General features: G+C 40.7%; 1 protein-coding gene across 3 annotated transcripts in view; it reads left to right on the top strand.

The window, feature by feature from the left end:
- Window positions 1-1,395: 1,395 nt before the first annotated feature.
- Cbfb (core-binding factor subunit beta) overlaps window positions 1,396-23,686 on the top strand; it is a 41,932-nt gene continuing 19,641 nt past the window's right edge. The window contains exons 1-4 of one of the 3 annotated variants that reach the window (XM_021631697.2): window positions 1,402-1,786; window positions 2,004-2,090; window positions 8,026-8,142; window positions 22,010-22,126. In XM_021631697.2, coding sequence (XP_021487372.1) covers window positions 1,709-1,786; window positions 2,004-2,090; window positions 8,026-8,142; window positions 22,010-22,126 — 399 coding nt within the window. In that variant the 5' untranslated portion in view covers window positions 1,402-1,708. Of the gene's footprint in view, window positions 1,787-2,003; window positions 2,091-8,025; window positions 8,143-22,009; window positions 22,127-23,686 lie in introns of all 3 variants that reach the window. The other 2 variants (XM_021631706.2, XM_060392109.1) reach the window with 2 other exon arrangements.

Genomic DNA, 23,686 nt, shown 5'->3' with positions numbered 1-23,686 from the left:
TAGGGGGTGTGGCCTTCCTGGAGGAGGTATGTCCCTGGGGTCCATCTTTGAGGTTCCAAAGCCACTGGCATTCCTAGATCTTACTCAGCTTCGTGCTTTTAAGATGTGAACCCTGAGCTTCCTGCTCCTGTGACCACGCTCCATCATCATGGGCTCTAACCTCCTGGAGTGGTAAGCCCACATAAACTCTTCTAGAAGTTGCCTTGAACATGGTGTTTTATCACATCAGTAGAAAAGGAACACACCATCACCACCACCACCAAACCCCTGGCTTTGGGCAATCAACTCTCCAGACTTCAGTTGAGATGACCCGTCCTCCTAATTTGTTAGGGACTGAGCAGGTTCTGGAGGCTCCTCGGGAAAGGCGGCAGTCATTGCTAAAACAAAGACAGTCTCTGGCAAACTAGGACAGTTGCTTACCCAAGCTTAGGTCCCCATCCATAAAATGAGATTGGACTGAATTGGCTGTGAAATTCCACCAAAACCTGTATTCAAACAGGCACTGCCAACTGACCTCATAACGGAGTCCAGTGACTTTAGGTGTAATATCCCTACAAGGCTTAGCATCTGGCCGGCTGCTCTCGGAGTTAGTACCTATTTGCCACCCTTGACCGAACTTTTAACTAGGATCCGCTTTAGATGGAGCTCCGATGCAAACCCGGAGTCAGATTTTCTTCTGCTGTGGTAAACTCTCCAGAACTTGCAGATCTTGTTTGTTTTTCGTATTTGATTGCACACTTGGGGTAAAACATGGGCTGGCGATGGGTTATATATAATTTAGTTTTTCTTTAAATGATGTGCTAGATCTACATAAACACTCTCGTACTAACGCTAAGAACTTATTATGGGTGTGCATTTTGGAAATTACCAATCCGAGACTTACTGGTCTGGTACTTGTCTAAACCTTGTCTGGAGAGGACAGCACAAGATCCTAAGGCCCACCTGGCTCCAACAGTCACCACCTTTCTCTCCGCCATGATTTGACTAGGTGTCTACTTCCACCCTTCAGTGCACAGCCCAAACACCTCTCTGTAAGGGCGGAGTATGCAAAGTCCTCAAGGACTTGGGTTTCCTCGAATTCAAGTGGCCCATCTGGGGAGCCAAGTCCAGATAGCCCAGATTGGTCAGAAAAAAAAAAAAAGGTCTGCGGGGCTGCTTCTAGCTGCTAAGGGAGGGGCGACAGCAGTTGGCAGAGAGGCCGGCGGACAGGCTAGGGGCCGGGAATGGTGCTGCGGAAGGAACCCGGTTTCACTGCAACCCAGCCGCCCCGCAAGCCGGTGGTTGGCGCATGCGCGGCGCGGGTCGCGGAGTTGTGAATGGTGCGTCTTGTTTGCTGGAGTTTGAGGCGGTCGGGCGCGCGAGAAGGAGGGGTGGGGCCGGCGGGGGCGGAGGCGGGCGGGCGAAGGGGGGCCGGCGAGAGGAAGTGGCAGCGGCGGCGGCCGGGGGAGGCCTGAGCTGTGTGTCTGCGCGGGCGGCAGGCAACGGCCGGGGAGGGCGGCGGCAAGCGTGGGTTGGGCTCCGGCGGGCGGCCGCACCTCAAGACTCCCCGGAGCGGGAGCCCACGCGGGCGGGCTCCCGAAACAAAGAGAAGCGGGAGTCCGGACGCGGCGGGTGGGCGGTCGAGCCTGGTTCTGCCCCGGAGCCCGCCGGCGGGTACCCGCGCCGAGCCCGGAGCGCGGCCGCTCGGCGCGGCCTGAAGGGCGGGAAGATGCCGCGCGTCGTGCCCGACCAGAGGAGCAAGTTCGAGAACGAGGAGTTCTTCAGGAAGCTGAGCCGCGAGTGCGAGGTGAGGCGGGTGGGGGGCGCGGAGGCCTCGGCGCGCGCCGCGTGGGCTCGGGAAGGAGAAAAGTTTGCGCGGCTCGGCGCCCGGGAAGTCCAATCTCGCCGCGGCAGCGGCCCGCCCGCAGACTCTGCTTGTTCTTATCGGGGCGGCGGGGAGCGGGCGGGCGGGCGGGCGCCGCCGCGGATTTGACTCCTGATTTCGGGCCGCGTCTGCCTTGCAGATTAAGTACACGGGTTTCAGGGACCGGCCCCACGAGGAGCGCCAGACACGCTTCCAGAACGCCTGCCGCGACGGCCGCTCGGAGATCGTAAGTCGGGGGGCCCCCGGCGCGCGGGGAGGCCTCCGGGGAGGCGGGGGGGGGGGCGCCCGCGCGCGCCGCTCACTTGTTGCGCGCGGCCCCGGGCGGGTTCCGGACGGCGCCGCGGACGCCGCGGCTCCCGGAACTGAGCGGGCGCAGTCTCACTTCCTAGTCCGGATTCGAAAGGCGCAAAAGAAAAGAAAAAAAAAAAAAAAAGAGCGAGAAGCAGAGGAGGGCGGACGCGGGTGGCTCGCGAGGGCTGAGCAGCGGGCGCGCGCTCTCCTTGGCCCGCCGCGATGGTGTGTGTCTCCCCGCTCGCCGCCGCGGCTGTGGGAGCCAGGCAGAGGTGGTCGCCCGGCCTGCGACCTCGATCGGGGATCCGACCGTTCGCGAGGAGACTTCCCCCAGGGGTCCGCGATAGGTTCGTCAGTGAGAAGCGAGATTGGTAGATCGATGGAGGCTCTCTCCCAATACAGCCGAGAGTGAATCTATTCCGCTTATCTGTTGTCCTAATAACAGGGATAGGGCCCCCAAAGGACGAACCCTTTTCTTAGAGTGTTAAGACTCTGAGAGGAACCTTTATTTTCCTTTTTCTAACCTAAACATGGCTGTCTGAGTATTGGGGTTCCTAAAGAACTGCCTGGCCCTAGGAAACCAAACCCGTAGTTGATCTAGAGGCCCCTGTTTTATATTTGAAGTGTACCACTTACTCATCGAGCCCTGGGTTGAAAAATATCAAAGTTGACCTAGTTTTCTCTTGCCTGTTAGTTGTCCCTTTTCGAGATGTTGGTTAGGAAGAAACAAAAGGAAAACTATAGGAAAGAGTTTTGGTTTGTGCGTGTGTTTTAAGTTGAAGCGCTATGTAATGGGATCCTAAGTGCTCAGTGACAGGCCCATTGCCTTAGCAAAAGTACAATTTTTATACAGGTTAACAGTATAAGACTATTAAATACATTCCCTCCCCAGTCAAAAAAAAAATTTAAGATGTAATTCCCATACCATGAACTCAATTTTTTGTCACTAAAACTAGATTTATTTAATTTATTTTTATTTTATGTACATTGGTGTGTTGTGTGAGAGTGTGAAGTGTGGCACCTCACAAACAGCTGTGAGGTGCCATGTGGGCACTAGGAATTGAACCTGGGGCTTCTGGAAGAGCAGGTGGTGCTCTTGACCACTGAGCTGTCTCTCCAACACAGATAGATTTATTTTTAAATGTTATTTAATATTTTTAATGAAGGCTGTTAGGGTTGACTTGATAGTGAGGTAACACTAATTAAATATATCAAGAGCCATAGAATATTTGACCGTTAAGGTGTTTCATAAAAGAAAGCCTACCACTTTCAACACGTACTTCAACTGGTTTCTTGAGTAACTCTGATAGTCACATGATTCAAAAAGCATAAATGGCTGTTTAGTTTTGGCCTTGAATGGTAGAAGGTCCTTCAGGAGTCGGTCCAGTGACGATGGCATCATTCGCCTGTATTTCAGGATTAAAAGGTGGATGGTATACTTGATAAGGATTTCCTGGGATGTTACTAATATTAAGTATAAAAGAAAAGATTCAAATAAAATAAGTTACTATTTTTTTAAAGCTGAGTTGATTTTTTTTTTAATGCAGTGATGCATAGCCAGTAGGGTTTATTTATTTATTTGTCCTATCAGTTTGGTATGTTTGCCCAAATTGGGCATATAATGCACAGTATGTCTAGACAGCTGTATTTTAATGTTGTGATATAGCAGTGTTACAGTCTGATATCTTTGTCATACATTTCTTTTTAGAATGAATCAGGCATTCTAGGCTCTAAGTATTTGATCCTGCAAATTTTGTTTTTCTGTTTTTCTTTGAGAAAAAGTTGTATGTAACCTAGCATGAATTTACAGCCCACCTGCTTGGACCTCCCAGGTCTAGGGATTCCAGGCGCTTGCAGTGCCTGGTATAGCATGCCTAGCTCCTTACAACTTTTAATAAGCTTTGTTTGTTTTCCGAAAAATGTTATGAGTTAAGAAAGATAAATTGAGCTGGGCATGGTGGCAAGTGCCGTTCATCCCAGCACTCAGGAGGCAGAGGCCAGCCTCTTTTGAGTTTGGGGGTAGCCTGGTCCATATAGTGAGTTCCAGGATACCTAGGACTACCAAATAGGTAGACCGTTAAAAAAGAGAGAGATTAGAAAAGGTAGATTAAATTCTGTAAGATTTGCAGTTACAAGAGTATGTCTTTCTTGTTTTTCCTTCTACATTTTATCTTTATTTGCGTGTACACTCGTGTGTGCCCATGTGCCAGGGCACATGCATGGTTGTTAGGGGAGAGCAGTTCCCTCACGTAGACTGCAGGGATTGAACTCAAGTTGTCAATCTTGGCAGCAAGCATCTTCACCCATTGAGCCATCTCACCAAACCTTTTCCCCCCATTTTTCTTTTCCCAAACTGGCTTGAAAATACATGTCCTTTATTTTTTATTTTTTTTTATTTCTTGAAACATGACTTATAAAGTCATGTTTAGCTTAAGCTAGCCTTGTGTGCACAGCAATCCTTCTGTCTCTGCCTCCTTCCTGCATGTTTTATTTTGCTGAGCAATTGTTTTTAACTTAAAATGAACATGTTTTATCCTATACTCTTAGTCTTTTTTGGTATTATAATATAATTACATTTCACCCCTTTTCTTTCTTCCCTCCAAGCTTTCCCATATGCCCCTCCCCACTCTTCTTCAAATTTACAGCCTCTTTTTCATTGTATTCATATGTGTGTCCACATATATATTCCTAAATATAACCTACAATCCCTATAATGTTACACACACACACACACACACACACATTCAGGACCTACCATTTGGCACTGGACAGCCAATTGGTGTGCTCCTCCTATGGAAGACCACCTCTCCCATTCCCAGCTTCCCTCAGTTTCTTCAGTTCTTTATGTAGGGTTGAGTCCTAGTGGGCTTTCTCCCATCTACTTTGGCATGTACAGTGTCATTCTTAATTCAGTTTGTGCTTGGGTAGTAATGTTGGTGCAACTTTATGGTGTTTGGCAGTCATGTTGGTAAGACTTTGTGGGTGTAGCTTCTGATATCACTCAGAAAATTCCCTGATCCTCTGGCTTTTACAATCTTTCCACTACCTCTTCCTCAGTGTTGCCTGAGCCTTTGGTACAGGAGTGTTTTGTAGATGTGTCCATGGGACTGGGCTCCACGACAAGTGTCTTATCTTTTATTTTTTAACATCTTTTGATTTAGTAGAGGGGCCAGTATGTGTGCCATGATGAGTGGGTCAGAAGATAACTTAGAGAAATTGGTTCTTTCCATCACCATGTGGGTCCCAGGGTTTGAATTTATGCTGTCAAGGCTGCCTTTAAGTACAGTTACCTTCTCATTGGCCCTTTGATGAATATATTTGTATTTGGAATGGAATTTCACATTTCCATTTACTTTTGGTTTTTATCTTTTAATTCTTTCCACCCTGGTACCAAGAATTGATTCCTAAGGTCTTGAGCATGCTAGGCAATATTATATAACTGAGCTGTATCCCTGGCTGTTTGAAAAAAAAATTTTTTTATTTTAAACTTTGAGAGAGTTGATTTGAACTTGTGACCTTTTTGCTCTTTGTGTGGGTGCTGGAATTAAAAGTGTGCACCACCATGCCTGGTCATCCATTCTTAGAGTAAGAATGTTGAAAATATCTTAATGTCTTTAATATTAATAATACAACAAGAAATAATTATGAGAAAAATGACTTGTCAGTTATAATTCTACCGTGAGAAAAGTAAAAGCTAAGTGTTTGAGGCTGGTTTTCACTGTGTAACAGGCTGCCCTCAAACTCCTAATTCTCCTGTCTTTAATATATACTATAATTTATTTATTTATTTATTTTTACTTTTTTATTTTCTCACTAATACATAACTTTTAATCCTGAAATTTGAATGGTAAGAAGTATGTTGGGGTTCTAAAACAAAGTGTGCCATTTTTACTGTTTTCAGAGTTTTCCCAACTCTTTCATATGTGTAGCTATTCCATCAGAAAGGTGGCTTATCCAGTGTTGTGCTGGGTGAAGTGGAGAATGCCTCTGATCCTAGATCTCAGGAGACAGGCAGATCAATAGAATTTCAGGCCAGCCTGGTTTTCATGGTGAGTCCCAGGCTAACAAGGCCTACATAGACCCTGTGTCAAAAGAAAAAAAAAAAGGAAGGAGAGAAAAAAAATGGGGGTTACAGTACTTGCTTATCAGTTTTTGCCACTTTAGATAATAAGCAAGAAATTGGGGAAGCAGAAACTTTCTTTTTTAAAATATTACATTTTTTTGTATGTACAGTTCCATACAATACACATAAGAGGCAGCCACACGTGCATGTGGGCACTCACACATGAATGAAGTGCTTAGGAAGTCAGAGGACTGTTTAACTGGACTTAGTTTTCTTTCCACCATGTGGATACTGAAGGCAAAACTCAGCTGTCCGTCTTGTGCAGTACCTTTATCCACTGAACCATCTCTCAGGCCCCTTTTTTATGTTTTGAGACAGATCTTATGTAGCATAGGCTAGCCTTGGAACTTGTGATTGTCCTGCCTCTGCTGCTTGAGTGCCTTAATTACAGGTGTTCTTAGGAACTGCCTGAGGTTGCCATTCAAACAGGTTGTGAGGTAGTAGGATTTCTTAGTGCAGAGCTGGTTTGGAGCACTAGAGGTTGAAGGATTTACCTCTTCACAGCTGTCAACAAATGTGCCTCATGGGCTGGATTTAACCTACTAACTCTCTGCTCTGAACGTGTTTAGCTAAGGCTAAGAAAGTTAGCTGTCAGTAATTTCTCTTTGGCTGTGTGAATAGGCTTTGCACTTGGGTGCTGAGAATTGAACTCTGGAAGAGTAGTCAGCATTCTTAAGAGCTGAGCCATCTCTCCAGCCCTTAAAATGTATTGGTCATTGTTGTTTTTGGTTTTTGTTTTGTTTTGGTTTTGTTTTGAAGACAGTCTCTCAGTGTGTAGTTCTGACTGTCCTGGAACTCACCAGGCAGACCAGGTTGTCATGGAACTCAGAGAAATCTGCTTCTGCTTCTGCCTCTGCTTCCCAAGAGCTGGGATTAAAGGCGTGTTCTACTGCACACAACTTTAAATGTATTTTTTGAAATAGAATTTTTACTTATTTGTAAATCTCTTTTGGAAAGGGGAATAATGGTATGTATATTTCTGATTTTTGTTTTTATGCGGGGAAGTAAGAGTTCAGTTGCGCAGAGTAACATAAAATGATACTTTTGGAGATGACTTTATATTGTCTTGTGTATTGAGCTCTACTGTCTTTTTTTTTAGACAGGTTCTCACTGTGTAGCCCTGGAACTCACTATATACACCAGGCTGGCCTCAAACTCAGGTTTTCCTGCCTCTGTCTCCGAGCACTGCTGGAATCAAAGGTGTACAATACCACACCTGGCCTCCTGGTACATTGTTACCGTGATGTTTGGAACTCAGGCTTAAAACTGTGTTTAAATACTGCCTTGTTGTTGTTTTCAAACACACCGCACATGGTTGCATGTCTTCTTGTGCCAGAGAATTGAGAAAAATTAAAATAGCCCATATATACCACTTTAAATTGTATTATGCTTTAAAACTCAAAACCATGAGTGATTTTTACGTTTGAAAATAAAGTTTAAGTTCAAGGATAGAGGTTTTTGTTATACACAATTTGAGTTCCTAACGTCAGCAAAAAAATGACCTGAAAGAAAGTATTGATTCCATGTCTGATTTTATATTTAAGCACCCAATGCCAAATGTCCTTAAAATGGAATCAGATGTTTGTAACTTAATACTTAAGAAAAATGATGAGTGCATGTTTTTTACTTTTAAGTATTCGAGGTGCTGCCTGGCTTAAGACATAAACTGATGTAAAAATAAATGACTGCCTGCATAATTTATGTAATGTCCTGCTTCTGATCCTGTTTGTATTGATTTTTCTAAAAGGCTTTTGTGGCCACAGGAACCAATCTGTCTCTCCAGTTTTTTCCGGCCAGCTGGCAGGGAGAACAGCGGCAAACACCTAGCCGGGAATATGTCGACTTAGAGAGAGAAGCAGGCAAGGTAGGAAACATCTTTTTGCAATTTCAAGTATTGTGGATTGTCTTACTGTTATTTGTATTGTAACACGGGGGTTGTTAGTCTGACTACCCAGACATATGGTCAGATTGGTTTTCAGGTTAAGAGTGTAAAATGATTTTAGTGACTTTTATAGCATTTGATTCCTGATTTTGTATATATAATAATGGGAAGTTCTAACTTATAGGAAGGTAATATCTTACATTTAATATTCAAATTATAATTTCTTTAAAAGCTCGGAAAAAAATTTTTGTTTCTACTAAATTGTTACTATAGTCCTGTGGAAATGGGGGGGTGACTGTATGTTTTAAAAAATTTTTAAGGTTCTATATTTAGAAACAAGTTATAGAAGTATCTTGTTAATGTAGCAAATTTGATTTTAAGAAGAATCATAAGAAAACTACTTGAAACTAATATTTACTATTTTAAGGAAAGTTTCTGGAAATTTAAGTAAATGTCTTAAAGTTTTTTATGTTAGAAGTTGAGATAAAGTTATGAAAATATAGGTGGGAATGTTTATGCTGATAGCTATTAAAAAATCTGTATAATAGTATTTTAGATTGGTTGCTCTTTGATCAAGGAGTCAGGGTGATATCATGAGTATATATTATATGAATGTATGAAACTTTCAAAGATTAAAAAATTTTTTAAGTTCAGAAGTTGATTTCATGAAAAAAAAATTGAACTTTTGTATCTAGTTGTATATTCAGTATTTGCTCTGTAGATGGTTTTGTTGGTGTTTTGAGGCTCTTGTTCGTTTTTCTGGAATGTGTTTTGTTTTTGTTCTGAGACATGGTCTCTTGTAACCGTTACCGATCTAGAACTCTTGATTTTCCTGATTCCACCTTGGACTGCTAGGTTACAGGTGTGTGTCACCACACCCAATTTGTAGTATGTTACCGTGGCCATTACTGTTTCTAGCAACTTGCTAAGTTATTTTTCTAGATGTCAACATGACTAGCATAAACGTTTGGGTTATTTGTCTGTGGAATGGTATATTTTGCCTCTTTAGTTTGGGATCAGTTCCTGGACTACTTATTGTGCTCCAAGTCAGCCTGGGCTACATGAAAACCTATCTCAAAACAAACAGTCTGGTGAGATGGCTCAGCAGGCGAGAATGTGTATCTGGCAACCTTGACCTGAGTCAGATCCTCAGTATCCATGTGAAAAGCTCAATACTGTGGCTGTTAGCACAGCTTCGGCATTCCTACCACAAGATGGGAGGTAAGAGCCCAGAGGCTCTACCATAAGCTAGTGGGGTATCACATTGGCAGAAACAACAGGAGAGACCCTGCCTAAGAACAAAAATAGAAGAGCTGGCACCTGAAAAAGTTGTCTTCTGGTGTTCAGACACATCTGCACCCCCTACCACACACAAATAATAAAATAACTTAAAAAAAAAAAAGAAAAACAGCAACCAAAAAGAAACAACAGCATATATACATTAATTTAAAAATTTATCTGTTTAGGGGCCTAGAAAGTTGGCTCAGTGGTTAAGAGCACTGGCTGCTGTTCCAGAGGTCCCGGGTTCAATTCCAACATCCACATGGCAGCTCACAACTGTCTGTACCTCCTGTTCCAGGAGAGCCAACATCCTCACACAGATGTACATGCAGTCAAACTACCAATGTACATAAAATAAAAATAAATAAATTTTTAATAAGATGTATCTGTTTTAAGTACAGTGAAGGATTTTGTTTAGTTCTGTGAAGTTAGATTTGATCTTTTATGGGTAACCAACTAATCTTTAGATTGAAAAGGAGAAAGACTACAGAGGTTTTTTCTTTTTTAAGTGAGTAATAGTTACATAATTTACTTTTTTAATATTTGTTAAATTGGAAAGTGAAAATTAGTATTCATAATATGTTTCAATTTCAGTAGCAAATGATGAAACTGGTGCAAGGTATCAGGAGATCTACATCTTATTAATACTGGTTTTAGAAGTTTTGTTTCTAAAAGAGGAACAGATGGTAAATATTCTCAGATTAAAGCTTGCTTTTTCTGTTGCAGCTATTTACTTCTGAGTTGTAGTGTCAAAAGAGCTAAATAATGTACATTAACAAGTGAGTGGGTCTATATTCCAATAATATGATAATGCTAGCTAAAATCAGTGTCCTTCTTTTATATGATGAAAACACCCTCCTAGCATATTGTTGCATGCTGCTAAGATAAAATGTTCTGGCTGATTTTAAAAAAAGAATACTAACCTAGGTTTTCTTACCATGGCATTCATACTGTAGAATCTCTTATTTACTTTCTCCTTTTTTATGCTATGTTCTTGTTAGGCTTGCTTTCTTCATAGGCCAGGAATTGACTACCAAAAAATAATTGGGAGAGCTTTTCCCAAATGCTAATTATTTGCCAGTGTTTTATCAGATACCAAATGAGTATCAGCTCATATTTTTTGCACCTCATTTGAACGCCTGATCTTCCTGATTATACCATTCAAGTTCTGGGATTACAGGTGTGCAAATCCCATTGCTTTAACCTAGTTACCTCCCAAGCAGTTTATTTCTCTTGACTGTGAATAGGAATTTTTGCAATTTTAAATAGATGATATTGGTAAAGAAGCTAATAATTTGAGCAAACACCTAGAGAAGATTAGGAAATGATAAATAAAGGTCTAGCATTGACTACTAAAAAAATTTTTGGGAGAGCTTTTCTCAAATGCTAATGATGTGCTGTGCAGGCATGTAGGCAAAAATGTTCTAGACAAGGAAAAACTATTGTAGAGGACCCAGAGTGGGAGCAAGAACAGCAGATAGGCCACTGTGGCTAGATTAGCCTAAAACAGGAATAGAAGATGACATAAGGGAAATAAAACAAGGAGCTGGTTAATGTGATCATGGTAGACTGCATAATGTTTTTTGTTTATCTGTCTGTGTCTGTTTGTTTTTGAGACAGAGTTTCTCTATAGCCCTGGCTCTCCTGGAACTTTCTCTGTAGACCAGGCTGGCCTAGAACTAAGAGATCTGCTTGCCTCTGCCTTCCAAGTGCTAGGATTAAAGGTGTGTATCATTACAGCCTGGCTAATTTTTATTTGTGTATATACATACATACATGTATGTGTATGCATGTGGAGGTCAGAGGATAACCTGTGGGAATATGTTGTTCTCCATGTCAGTCCTAGGAATTGAATTTTGGTTATCAGGCTTGGTGGCAAGTGTGTTTAACCCACTGAGTTGTCTCACCTGTTCTGTCTGTCTATCTGTCTTTTGGTTTTTTGAGACAGGGTTTCTCTGTGTAGCCTTGGCTATGCTGGACTCACTTTGTAGACCAAGCTGGCCTCGAACTCACAACGATCTTCCTGCCTCTGCCTCTGTAAGTGCTGGGATTACAGGTATATGCCGCCTGCCTTGCCCTTTACTTTTTATTTCCCCTGGTTTATTTTGTTTGTTTGTTGGTCTGTTTTAGTTTTAAAAGGGTCCCACATAACTCAAACTCATCTTGACTTTGCTATGTAGTTGAGTCTAGTCTTAAACTTCTGATACCCTTCCCTCACCCTCCAGCGTACTAGGTAAAGTGTGTGAGTCATTACACTAGGTTTGACACGGACTTTCATTCAGAGTGAAATGGAGAGTGGTTTCAGGGTTCCTCGCAGATGAATGATATGGTTTGTGTTAGGTCTTGATAGGCTCACTCTTCGTTCTAGGTTGATAATAGATGTAAAGGCTAAAGTGAAGTAGGGAAACCAGTTTGGCTATTCAGGTAACCTTGGCAAGGCAGTCGTATCGTAGTGAGAGGTGAATGTTCTGAAAGAAAACCATCTGGAATTGTTCATGGATTGGATGTAGTATGTGGGAAGGAGTGCTGAGAAGAACTCCACCTCCTTGGCTAGAACAACTGGAAATATGGGTGCCATCGTCTGAGATGGGAAAGGCTGTTTATGGGGTAAGGAGCAGGTTTGCTCAGTTTAGGACATGTGGGTTTGTGATGGTTGCTTGTTTTTGTAGCTTCTGTTTCCTTATTGCATACCCGGAACTACCAAAGCCTAACAAACTGCTTTTTAAAGTGACCCTTCATCTGTTTATCTCAAGAGTTCAATGTCCTTAGAAAAACATGAACTTTATTAAAATGTAGTTTAAATATAATAAAATAAATGCACTTAGTTTAATGGCATACTTTTCACTTTAACAAATGTATGTATACATATGAATGCCTTCATGGTTAAGGTAATGTTTCAGCCACCCCAAAAAGTTTTCTCATGCTCCTTTACACAAATCTGGGATTGTTGTAGCTGTTCTGGGTCAGGGTCTCTTGAGGTTACATTCAAACTGTTAGCGCTGGGCAGTCTCTGAAGTTAGCGCTGGGCAGTCTCTGAAGACTTGTCTAGAGCCAAAGGATGTGCTTCTAAGCTCATGCGACTTTTATTTCTAGACATGTGTAGAGAAAATCAATGAAGTCACCATGCTTTTTATGACCGCTTCTCTGATCATTTGTGTCTCATTTGGTTTATTAGCAGCTAGTCACTAAGCCTAGGCCACATTCAGCAGAGAAAGGGATTATTACACTCGGGTCAAATACCAGAATGATGGGGTCACTGGCCATGTTGGAGCCCAGCCACAATAGCAATTCTTAAGTTTAGTGAATTCAGAACAGCTTACAGTGTTAATAAAGAAGAAACCAATGATTCTTTTATTCAAAACAGTAGTTTTGTGATTTCAGAAAATAGCCCCTTTCATTCATTTTTTTTCTTAATGAGATAGCAGGATTATTTTCACCTAGACTTATTGGCATAGATATGTATTCCCAGTTTCTCAGGAATATGAGTGGGAGGATCAAAAAAGTTCAAGGCCAGCCTGGACAACTTAGGGGAGACCTTGTCTCAAAATAAAAGGCAAAAAGAAGGCTGGAGATGTAGATCAATTGTACAGCTCTTGCCACGACGGGTTAGCCTGAAAAGAAACCATGTGGGGCCAAGAGGAAGGACTCCAATAATGGCATGAAAAGGCCCAGATGAAGAATAAAAGCAAGTATTTATAAGATTATGGATGGAAGATAGGATAGTTAAGGAGAATGGCATTGGATGGGGGCTGGGAGATGGATGGTGAGGTGATTCAGACAGCATTGGTAAGACTATTTGCCTGGCCCAAGGTAAATAAGGCAATTGTAAAATTTAACAGTTGTCTGTGTCTTATTATTTGTGATAACAGGTTAGATAATACCACCATGATAATTATAGGCAATAATAAACATTATATAGCCTAACACTCACTTTTTTCTATTTATTGCAACACGTGTCTAGGTGCATTTTTCATAGGCACATTTCCCGTAGGCATACAGTGCTGTTGGAGCACTTCATCTTTCCCAATTAGTCCATCCTGGTGTGTTAAAACCTTGGCAGCCAAGGTTTCTAATTCTTCTTTAAACTGATTCCTTATAATTTAGCTGTCGAATGACAGCTAGGAAAATGCAACTTATCAGAACTTAAATAATTCCTAAATTGAAATTTTATAGGCTCAGCTTAATTCCTCTGCTCTTTCCTCTTCAGATCTATTTCCAGTTGCATTTTATTTCAGATGAATGCAAATGGTGTTGGTTGACCATAATTAATAGTCACAATGGTTTGTTTTTTCCTATGTAATCCGTGTTTCATAAAGCTTCATTGGGATTTTGATGTAATGACTATATATGGTAATTGCATGGTCCAGTTAGTAAAAGGAGTTCGAAAACTGATTTCAGAAATGAACTTTATTGCTTGCTGTTCATTGGCCCATTTTTTCCCCTAATGAAACCTGTATATTCTCTTCCTGTACTGGCCTCAGGAAGAGAGAGGTCCAACTCTTCTCTAAAAAAATAATTTTAGGGCCTGGCATGGTCCTACCTTTTTTGAAGCAGGGTCTCACTTTGTAGCTCTGGCTGTCCTAGAACTCATTATGGATACCAGGCTGCTCCAACTCACGGAGGTCTGTCTGCCTCTGCCTCCCCAAGTGCCGGCTTACAGGCATGCCCCACCATATCTGTCATAAAATAGTTCTACTTTAGCTTTTCAAGTGCTGGGATTATTTGCTTGCCAGTGCTTAGCCTTAATTCATGAAGATAAAATAGCAAAGCAATTTTCAACAGAATTAGATCTAATGGATGAAGAAATTAATTTTTGAGCAGGCTCGGCTCCTCTGTCCTAAAATATGCTGCTTATTTCCTTCCTTTCCTCCCAATTTTCAGTATTGTGTGTGCATGTGCATGTGCTTTTGCGTAGGTGTGGCCGTCAGAGTGCAGCTTGTGGGTGCAGGTTATCTTTCTTCCACCGTGTGGGTTCTAGGAATTGCACTCCGATTGCCAGGCTTGGCAGCAGTTGCTCTGCCATCTCTGCGGCTCTGGGTTACCAAATTTCAACTTAGACTAATATTTTCAACTCAAAAACTATTGTATATCTCATAATATGGGTGTGGCTAGTGCGTAAATGTGTACTGATGGTTCACAAGGAACTGAGTGGCTTTTGATGGAACAGGGATGTGGATGTGGAAAAGGGACTGTCGTTCTCAGGTGACGTTCTTAGAAGAGGGTGAACCGATGGACTCCAGGCCCCAACTGCGTTCAGCTCTGCTGCAGATGTGTAAGAGCTCTGACGCAGTGGCTGGTGAGGTTGTGCAGCGCCGCTGCGTTTGCCCGGTGTTCTGAGTTCTCACTCAAGAGCCTCGAAACCATGATAAACAAAGTGGACTCAAGTGGAAATCAGCATGTAGAAAGCATTAGTGACAGGTTAGTACCATTTTTTATTTTGTAGAAAAGTATACAGATCTCATGTTATTGGTGGTGGCTGTGTGTGTGTGGTTTTTGTTGTTTTTTGAGGCACAATCTTACATAGCTCAGGCTGGTATTGAACTAGCCAAGGATGACCCTCCTGATCTTCCTACCTTCTCCCAAGTGCTAAGATTTCAGGTGTGAGCCACTGTGCCCAGCTCTCATGTAGACTCAGCAGAAATCTGGGATTAGTTAACATACCTTTTTTTTTTCTTCTTGTTGAGATAGGCTCTTACTGTGTAGCTCAGACTAATCTCAGACTCAGTCCCCCTACCTCAGTCTTTCAAGTACTAGGATTACTTTTTTTTTTGTGACTGTGCCCAGCAACATTCTAATTTATTAAATGTTTTTAAATGTGTGTACATAAAGTCTTAGAAATTTTATTTTCTAGTTTTCCATTTTATGATTTGTCATTTGAACTGTAGGAAGTACGCTTATACGTTGCATTAGATCACTCACTATAAGAAGCTGTTTTCTCCTACATGCAACCCAGTTGTTACTCAGAGGCAAATGTGAATAAATGAATATAATGATTATCTGACAGTGGCTGACACTGCTTATGAACAGAGAGGACGATGTGACTAAAGGAGGATGAATCAGAGAGAAGTCTTTTAATGGAATCTGTTAAGTAGTCTACAGAAATGATTACAGCTGGGCAGCAAGGTACATATTTCATCAGTGGAATCTTGTTTTCCTGGGTGCTTCTGGCCAGTCTAGCATTACAGCTAGCTTGTCTGATGAATCATTAGTTTGTGGGTAGAACAGCTATTCATTGTCTGTGCAGGGGTGGGGAAGATAGCTCTTTCCCTTAGGAAAAAAAAAATGCCATGTAGAGCATTGGTGGAAATGTGTATGCAAGCAGTGTTTCTGTGGTGGTCTGTGTTCCATACACTTTACTTACTTTGACTTGTCTGATTTTTACTAAAGGAGATATTTTCATCAATGATTATAAAATGTGATGAGTCTGGTACTAAGTGAAAAAAAAAAAGTAGTTTGAAGGCCAAGCATTATAAATAGTATACACTTATAATCCCAGCATTTAAGACAGGGAGGCTGGTAAATTCAAGGCCAGGCTGGGCTACACAGTGAGAATCTGTCTCAAAAACTAAAACCTCAAACAGTAACAACAAAAAAAGTCAGTAGTTTGAAAGGAGCTAGTGCAAAGAAGCTAAGACCTTTTTTTCTTGTTCTTTTATTAATAAATATTCTGAGGCCCTGGAGAGATGACTCAGTAGTTAAGAGTACCAGCAACTCTTCCAAAGGACATTGGTTCAAATCCCAGCACCCATAGGGCAGCTCAGAGCTATCTATTAACTCCAGTTCCAGCAGATCCAGTGGATGTACTCTTCTCACCTTTAGGCTACCAGGAAAGACAAATGAGGTATGCCTACATACATGTAGGCAAAACACCCATATACGTAAAATAATTTTTTAAAGAATTAAATATTTAGAGACTAAGGAATAATAATTTTCTTTTAATGTTTTCCTGTTATTTCATAGACTAAACTCAGAAACATTTTTAATGTAATCAGTTTATTTGTTTGTTGGGTTAGTTGGTTAGTTTGGTGTATAAAGCAGGGTTTCCTTGTGTTGCCCTGGCTGTCCTGGAACTCACAGTGAAAACTGGCTGGACTCAAACTCAGAAATAAGTCTGCTTCTCTGTCCCGAGTACTGGGATTAAAGGCATGTGTGCCACCATTTCCTGCTTATCAGCTTATAGAGAAGTGTAATATTCTTTCCAGGTGAAAGTTTGGGTTGGTTTGTTTGTGGATTTTGTGTTTTGTTTTTGTTTTTTTAGGAATGAAATCTTTGCTTGCTTTTGTCAGTAGTTTTGGTTTCTGTGCATATTGGTCTGTGACTCAATCAATACTGATGCGCATTAGGAATGTTTGTAAATCTACAATTATTCAGCTTTACTTATCTCAAAATTGTCTTCTTTAGAATAACTCAAACATGAAAATTGTTTCCATAGCTCTTCTCTTTTCAGTTTGCCTCACCTCAGCTGCCTGGGAGCTAGAACATATTCTTCCTGAAAGAGTAATCCTGGTACTCACTACTTGCCAGTAGTCACGGTAGCCTCAAACTCAAGTTTCCTGTCTCAGCCTATGGAGTGTGGGGATTATAGGCCTTTACTATCATACCTAGATAACAAGAGATTTATTTTATATTATTTTATTGAGACATGATCTCACTATGTAGCCCTGGTTGGGCTGGGACCTATATGTAGATTAAGCTGGCCTCAAACTCAGAGGCCTCTGCCTCTGTCTCCAAAGTTTAGGGATTAGAGTTAAGAAAACCAGTAAGAAGGTTTGAATTTACAGGTACATTTCAGTAAGACCAGAACTTTGTAAAATTCTGAATAATAATTTACTTTTGAAACAAGGTGCTTTTTTTTTTCCTAGAGAATATTATTGCTTTCATTAGATTCATTTTTTAAGATTTATTTATTTATACACCTGCATGACAGAAGAGGGCATCAGATTACATTATAGATGGTTGTAAGGCATCTGTGGTTGCTGGGAATCGAACTCTGGACCATCTGAAAGAGCAGACAGTGCTCTTAACCACTGAGCCATCTCTCCAGCCCTCATTAGATTCTTAAGGGGTTTGTAAAGCAAAAATAAAACAAACAAAAACCCAATTCAATATGATGGTAAAAACTGCTAATCCTCTTTCATAGACAGACTCCAAGGTCTTTATAGTACAGAACAAAATATAAGTACTCATTCTTCCAGAAAATGGGCACAGAGAGAGAGAGCTAGAGCTAGTTGTTACTGGAAATTAAATGTAAAGCTTTACTGTGTGTGCTAAGTAAATATGACCACAATGCAAGATCCCTAACCTCAAGCTTTTGGGGGGGATCGTTTATTTGTTTGTCTTGGTTTGGTTTTGGTGTTTGAGACAGGGTTTCTCTGTGTAGCCCTGGCTGTCCTGGACTCAATTTGTAGACCGGGCTGGCCTCAGACTCAAGAGATCTGCCTGCCTCTGCCTCCCAAGTGCTGGGATTACAGGCGTGCACCACTATGCCTGGCTCACAAACTTTTTTAACTGCACCCCCTCTTAAGTAGCTAGTAAAAATAAATCAGTGGACTTGGGTCCTGAAATTTAAGTGTCAAAAGAAGGGTTTGAGGAAATCCGATCAACTTCTCACTTATTAACTTGTACAGGATTTCCTTCTTTGATTGAGGATCTTCCTTGTTTCTAAGGAAGCAATTTGGAGGCAGCAGTGGCATCATCAGCTCAGCTGTTTTTCCTCTACCATGCCTCTCAGGCCTGTGTATTTAAAGCTGGTCTGAAAAAATCAAAGGGGGAACATTTACAATAAAAACTTTGTTCTGTAAATAAAAGAATTGCCAAAAACTTGAGTGACCTAAAGTCCTGTGACATCGAGATGCATAATGCAGCCAACAGTGGTGAACATCAGCCTGTGATATGTTGTGTCCCATGTGCTTGTTGCTGTTCATAGTCTGCTCTGCATGGTCTTTTTCTGCCCACGTTGGAAAGTTAGGCTTTCTCCACGTTCTTCATTGGTCCCTATATCCTATTGATTCTTCAAGGAATCTCTCTTCCTTCTTCTCCTTCTTCTATATTTGAACCCATAGTGTTATCAGCCCATATCTTATATTTCCTTTTTATCTCTAGATTTGTCTGTGATGGGTAATTTAATAATTTTGATCTTTTCCTGGCTTATTTCACCTAGTATGGTTTTTGAGGCCCATCTGTGTTATAGAAGCAATACTTAATTTTTGTTGTTAGAGTTTTTGTTTTGTTGGTGGTGGCAGTGGTGAGGGTTGTTGTTTGTTTTGAGACAGTCATCCTTTGTAGTGCAGGCTGACCTTGCGTTTGCACTGGTCCTAATACTAATAATATAGTTGGATGATACAAGCATGTTCTTATTGAACTTCTTTGCTAGCCTAAATGATGGGGAATTTGAAGTTATAGGTTGAAAATAAAGTGATTTATGTAATTTGGATTAATTATGAAATAAAAATATTGATGTTTAGATCATACTAAATTCTGCTAAACCATATTTTACCTTTCTTTTAAAAAACGAGGCTATAGTCACTTTTAAACCTGGGAAGTCTCATTCTGTTGTAATTAGCTTTTAAAAGATAAGTGTTTTGTTGCTTCCTTTGGTTGGCTGCATCTATTTACCACTTATTAAGGCTTTGTGGAATCCATTTTCTATAGCATAATTTTTTCCAGGACAAATGAACTTCATTTTGGAACATATAATAACCTTTCTTTTCACAGTTTGAAATAAGGCATCATTTTCAGTGAAATAAATGTCTTTGTGTTTAAATGATATTATTAAATTAACATTACAAAATACCCGCTCTTAAGAGACAGCAGTATATTTTCTTCAGACTTTGAGGCCTGCTATTCATGAGTATATAAAAGCACCAAACATTTACTTTGAAGATTACACATAAAACTTTATTTCAGTGTGAACATTTAAATAAATCAGGATCATCAGATGTTATTTTAAATTAGGAGTCCAAACATTATTCTTCATAATGAATGTAGCCATTTTCTAAAGCCATTTAGGAATTTCCCAAAACAGATCAGTGGTGGTCTCCTTTTTATGAAAGATTTATAAAGAAGTAAAAGACAAGCTTGAAAAAAATGAATTTCACAAGGGGAATATTTTTGCCTGTGGATGTTAATATGAATAAGCTAAAAAATTCCAGAATCTGCAATTTTAAAAGCTATAAACCATTTGTGAAGAACACAAATATGGTTTAAAAGTAGCATGAAGTTGACTTTTTGGCTATTATGAGAAAAATTACATGATTTGTATCAGAATTTAACGTAATAGATTTTGGTAGTGAAACGTTACTGTCTGTACCATACCATGTGCTGTGAGAAATAAATGGTCAGTCAGACTTAATAGAGATATGCTAAGTCAAGTTCTCTTGATGGAAAGTGTAGGGGGGTGTTTTTAGGTTTCTCTGGGGTGTTGAGCAGGAGGTCATCATTGTCACTTGACTAAAGGTGCACATAGATGAAGTAAATGTGGCTGACTTGATGGTATGCAGGTGTGATTATTAGCACAAGAAAGATGAAAGCAAGAGGACCAGGAGTTCAAGGTCACTCTCAGCTACATGGTGGCCAACCAGGGTTTCATGAGACTCTGTCCCAAAAAAGGATGGATGGATGGATGGATGGATGGATGGATGGATGGATGGATAATGTGAAGAGGAATGAGCACTTATCAGAACAAAAGGAAATATGTGGTTAAACGGTTGTAACTATAACTATAGACTGTTTCCCTTGCTCCAATGGGAGGAGAAATAGTTTTTGCAGAGTCTTCTTTCTTTTTACGTTTTTGCAGAGTCTTCTTTCTTTTTAAGGAGAAATTGACTCAACATAGTTTATTGAAAACTTTATTTAAAAAAGGGGGGGGTTCTCAGCATAAGGAGAAGACAAACATATAAAATATAAAGGCATAAATCCTGTAGATTTATGTAACAGGTACCTGGGGAAAAATTTTTCTATCATTTATAAAACCGACAGTTTTTATTAACTATCTCTGAAAACAAGAGTCCAAAACTTTGCTCAGAGACTGCCAAATTGAGTAAAATGAAAAGGATGTTTCTACCTTTTCTCTTAAAATGAGAAGCTCTCCTACCACTTTTCTGTCACGTAAGTAACAAAAATGCCAGTTTGAGCTCATAAAGCACAAGATTTTCCCAGTGCCGGTGTTTTGTGCACATAGATGGGAATCTCACTTAGGAAGGTGTGTTTCAAATTTACTGGAGTTCTGCTTCCTTTGAATTTTAAATATTTTGCTCAAGGCAGTGAGTGATTTAAATTTATGCTGATTGTCATTCAGAAGCTTATGTTAAGTGAGGTAGAGAAGATATAAAGAAAAAAAATAGCCAGGTATGGTGGACACAAGCCTACAATCCCAGTACTTGAGAGGTAGTTGCAGGAGGATCGTCAGTTTAAGACCAACCTGGGCTACATGAAGTTGGGGGGAGGGGTTGATCAATTTTCTAATTTTAATTATTTAAAATGTAAGAGTATAGAATCACATCATTTTCCCATTCCCTTCTCCCTCCTTTTTGTTTTATTTCGTCTGGGTTTTGTTGTTGTTTTGAGACAGGGTTTCTCTTTGTAGACCTAGGCTAGCCTGCAACTCAACCTGCCTTTGCTGAAGGTATATACCACCAAGCCTGGTGGGTATGGTGACTCTTGACCGTAATCTCAGCATTTAAAGTGGACGTAGAATGATTTTGAGTTCAAAGGCGTCCTGAGATCCATAGCATTTTGACATTAGTGTAGAGAAGATTGTAGGGACCAAGAATTTCTCTCTTGGTTCATGTCTGTGTCATAACACAATGTACCCTCTTGAGATAGTATTAGCAACCGTTCTTTCCATTTGAATACTTACTGAGAAAAATCAGCCAACATGAGAATTCATGTAATTAGAAATCTCAGTTTGGAAATTCTACTAAAGTGACTTTTGCTCTATGTTATTTAAAACTTGTTACTTAAACGATCAATGACTGTATTGGTTATCTTTAAAGAAGAAAATATAAAACTGTAAAAGTTTTAAGTCACCTCAATATGTAAAAATGTTGAAATTGTTTGATAGTGCTAATAATGGTTTATAGGATAGATTTTAGCTCAGCAAATTTAAAATAAAATTTATTGATACCTTTTAAAACTTAAGGCATAGTAGCCAGCCATGGTGGCTCATGCCTGTAATCCCAGCACTTGAGAGGCAGAGGCAGGTAGATCTCTGTGAGTTCAAGGCCAGCCGGGTCTACAAAGTGAGTTCCGGGCAGCCAAGGCTACACAGAGAAACCCTGTCTCTAAATAAATAAATAAACAAAACAAAAATAAAGTACTTAAGGCATAAAGTGTATTACATATTTCACCTTTTTCAGTGACTTAAGATGTTATAGCATCTCAGAGTATTCCTTTTGGATATTTCTCCAACATACAACTTTTTATAACTGTAGTCCTGTGGAATCCAGTGCCCTGTTCTGGCGTGCAGATGTACATTTAGAAAAGAAAAATAAACAAATATATCCTAAGGGGGAAAAAAACATGTCTGATGGCTTTTAATTGGTTTTCACAGTCCTTTTATGTTTTTTAGGTGTACTTGAAGGCTCCCATGATTCTGAATGGAGTATGTGTTATTTGGAAGGGCTGGATTGATCTCCACAGATTGGATGGTATGGGTTGCCTGGAGTTTGATGAGGAGCGAGCCCAGGTAGGGTGATTTCAGGTTTTGCTGGGGATGGTTCTCTTATTTAGCCCTCAATCTTGTCTTTGGGGAACTCATTTAGCTCGCCTTTAGAGTAGTATGTTTAGGTCTGTGAGCAAGTGAAAGGCATTTGTAAGTCCTGCAAGTTGTCTTTTGACTTCCATATCCACGCTGTATAACTGGTGTCCACCCATATGTACACACCCACAAAGTAAATAAAATGTAATGAAAAAAAATTTCCCCTCCCAAAACAGGAACAGGATTTCTTTTGTGTAACCATCCTTGCTGTCCTGGAACTATCTCTCTCTCTCTCTCTCTCTCTCTCTCTCTCTCTCTCTCGACTGGGCTAGTCTCAAACCTTAGATCCGCCTGCCTCTGCTGGGATTAAAGACGAGTGTTTTGCCTTTATGTATGTCTGTGAGGGTGTCAGAAACCCTTGAATTTGAGTTATAGACAGATGTGAGCTGCCATATGGATATTTGGAATTGAACACAGGTTCTCTGGAAGAGCGGCCAATACTCTTAATCGCTGAGCCATCTCTCCAGCCCCTTAATAAAATATTTTTAAAAAATAAAGAGCAGTAGTATCTTAGGGCTATTATTGCTGTGATGAAACACCATGACTGTATGTGTGTGTGTCTGTGCACTGTGTGTGTCTTGTGGAGACCAGAAGAGGGCAGTACATCCCTGGGACTGAAGTTACAGATGTTTGTGAGTTGCTTGTGTGGGCTTGGGAATAAAACCTGGGCCTTCTGGAAGAGCAGCAGAATCGTCTCTCCAGCCCCTGTTGTGTTGTTTTATGAAGACTCCCTATGTTGTTCAGACTGTTCTCTTTAACTCCAAAACTCAGATGGTAGTCCTGCCTTAGCCTTCCACATGGTGGGTTACAGGTACATGCCACAGTGGTCCACCCCAACTCGTTTTCATGCAGACCCTGGAAAAGCAAGTTAGTGTGACACAAGGCTCAGGAGACTAAAATTTTGCAAATATCTCTAACCATTGCTTTAGGCTGTATAAAGTTACTTGTCCCTAGCCATTGGTCTACATGGGTGAGCAGATAATTTTATTAGCAGGTACTATCCTTTAAAAGGAAATGTTAAAGGACAGGATGATACTGGTAATTTCCCGTCAGCTTTCTTGTTTTACCATTTGCTAAGAGTAATAATTCTGTTCAAGCCAGGCGTGGTAGCACGTGCCAGTAATCCCAGCACTCAGGGAAGCAGAGGCAGGCAAATCTCTGCGAGGGCTCAGCCACCCTGGTCTACAAAGCAAATCCAGGACAGCTGAGGCTACTCACTTGTCACCAGAAAAGAGCATGACAGAAATTGGAACTAGGAAATAGAGAACTACCAAGTAGAGTGTACAGTGTCTCAGTAATTTTCTTAGGGAATTAGGTTACAGCTTGCATACACTCTCATTTTATCTTCATAACTCCTTCGTTGTACATAATCACAGTTGATAACTTTATGTTGGTTTGTTAATTAGGTTTATTTGCCACTGACCCCGCAGTTATGTGATTAAAAAAAAACTAACAATATTCCCTCATGTTGTATTAATGGCACCAAGC

The sequence above is a fragment of the Meriones unguiculatus genome, chromosome 10, assembly GCF_030254825.1.
Source record: "Meriones unguiculatus strain TT.TT164.6M chromosome 10, Bangor_MerUng_6.1, whole genome shotgun sequence".
Taxonomy (NCBI): domain Eukaryota; kingdom Metazoa; phylum Chordata; class Mammalia; order Rodentia; family Muridae; genus Meriones; species Meriones unguiculatus.
Note: the sequence above shows the minus strand (reverse complement) of the source record. Positions and strands in the feature narration are given on the sequence as shown.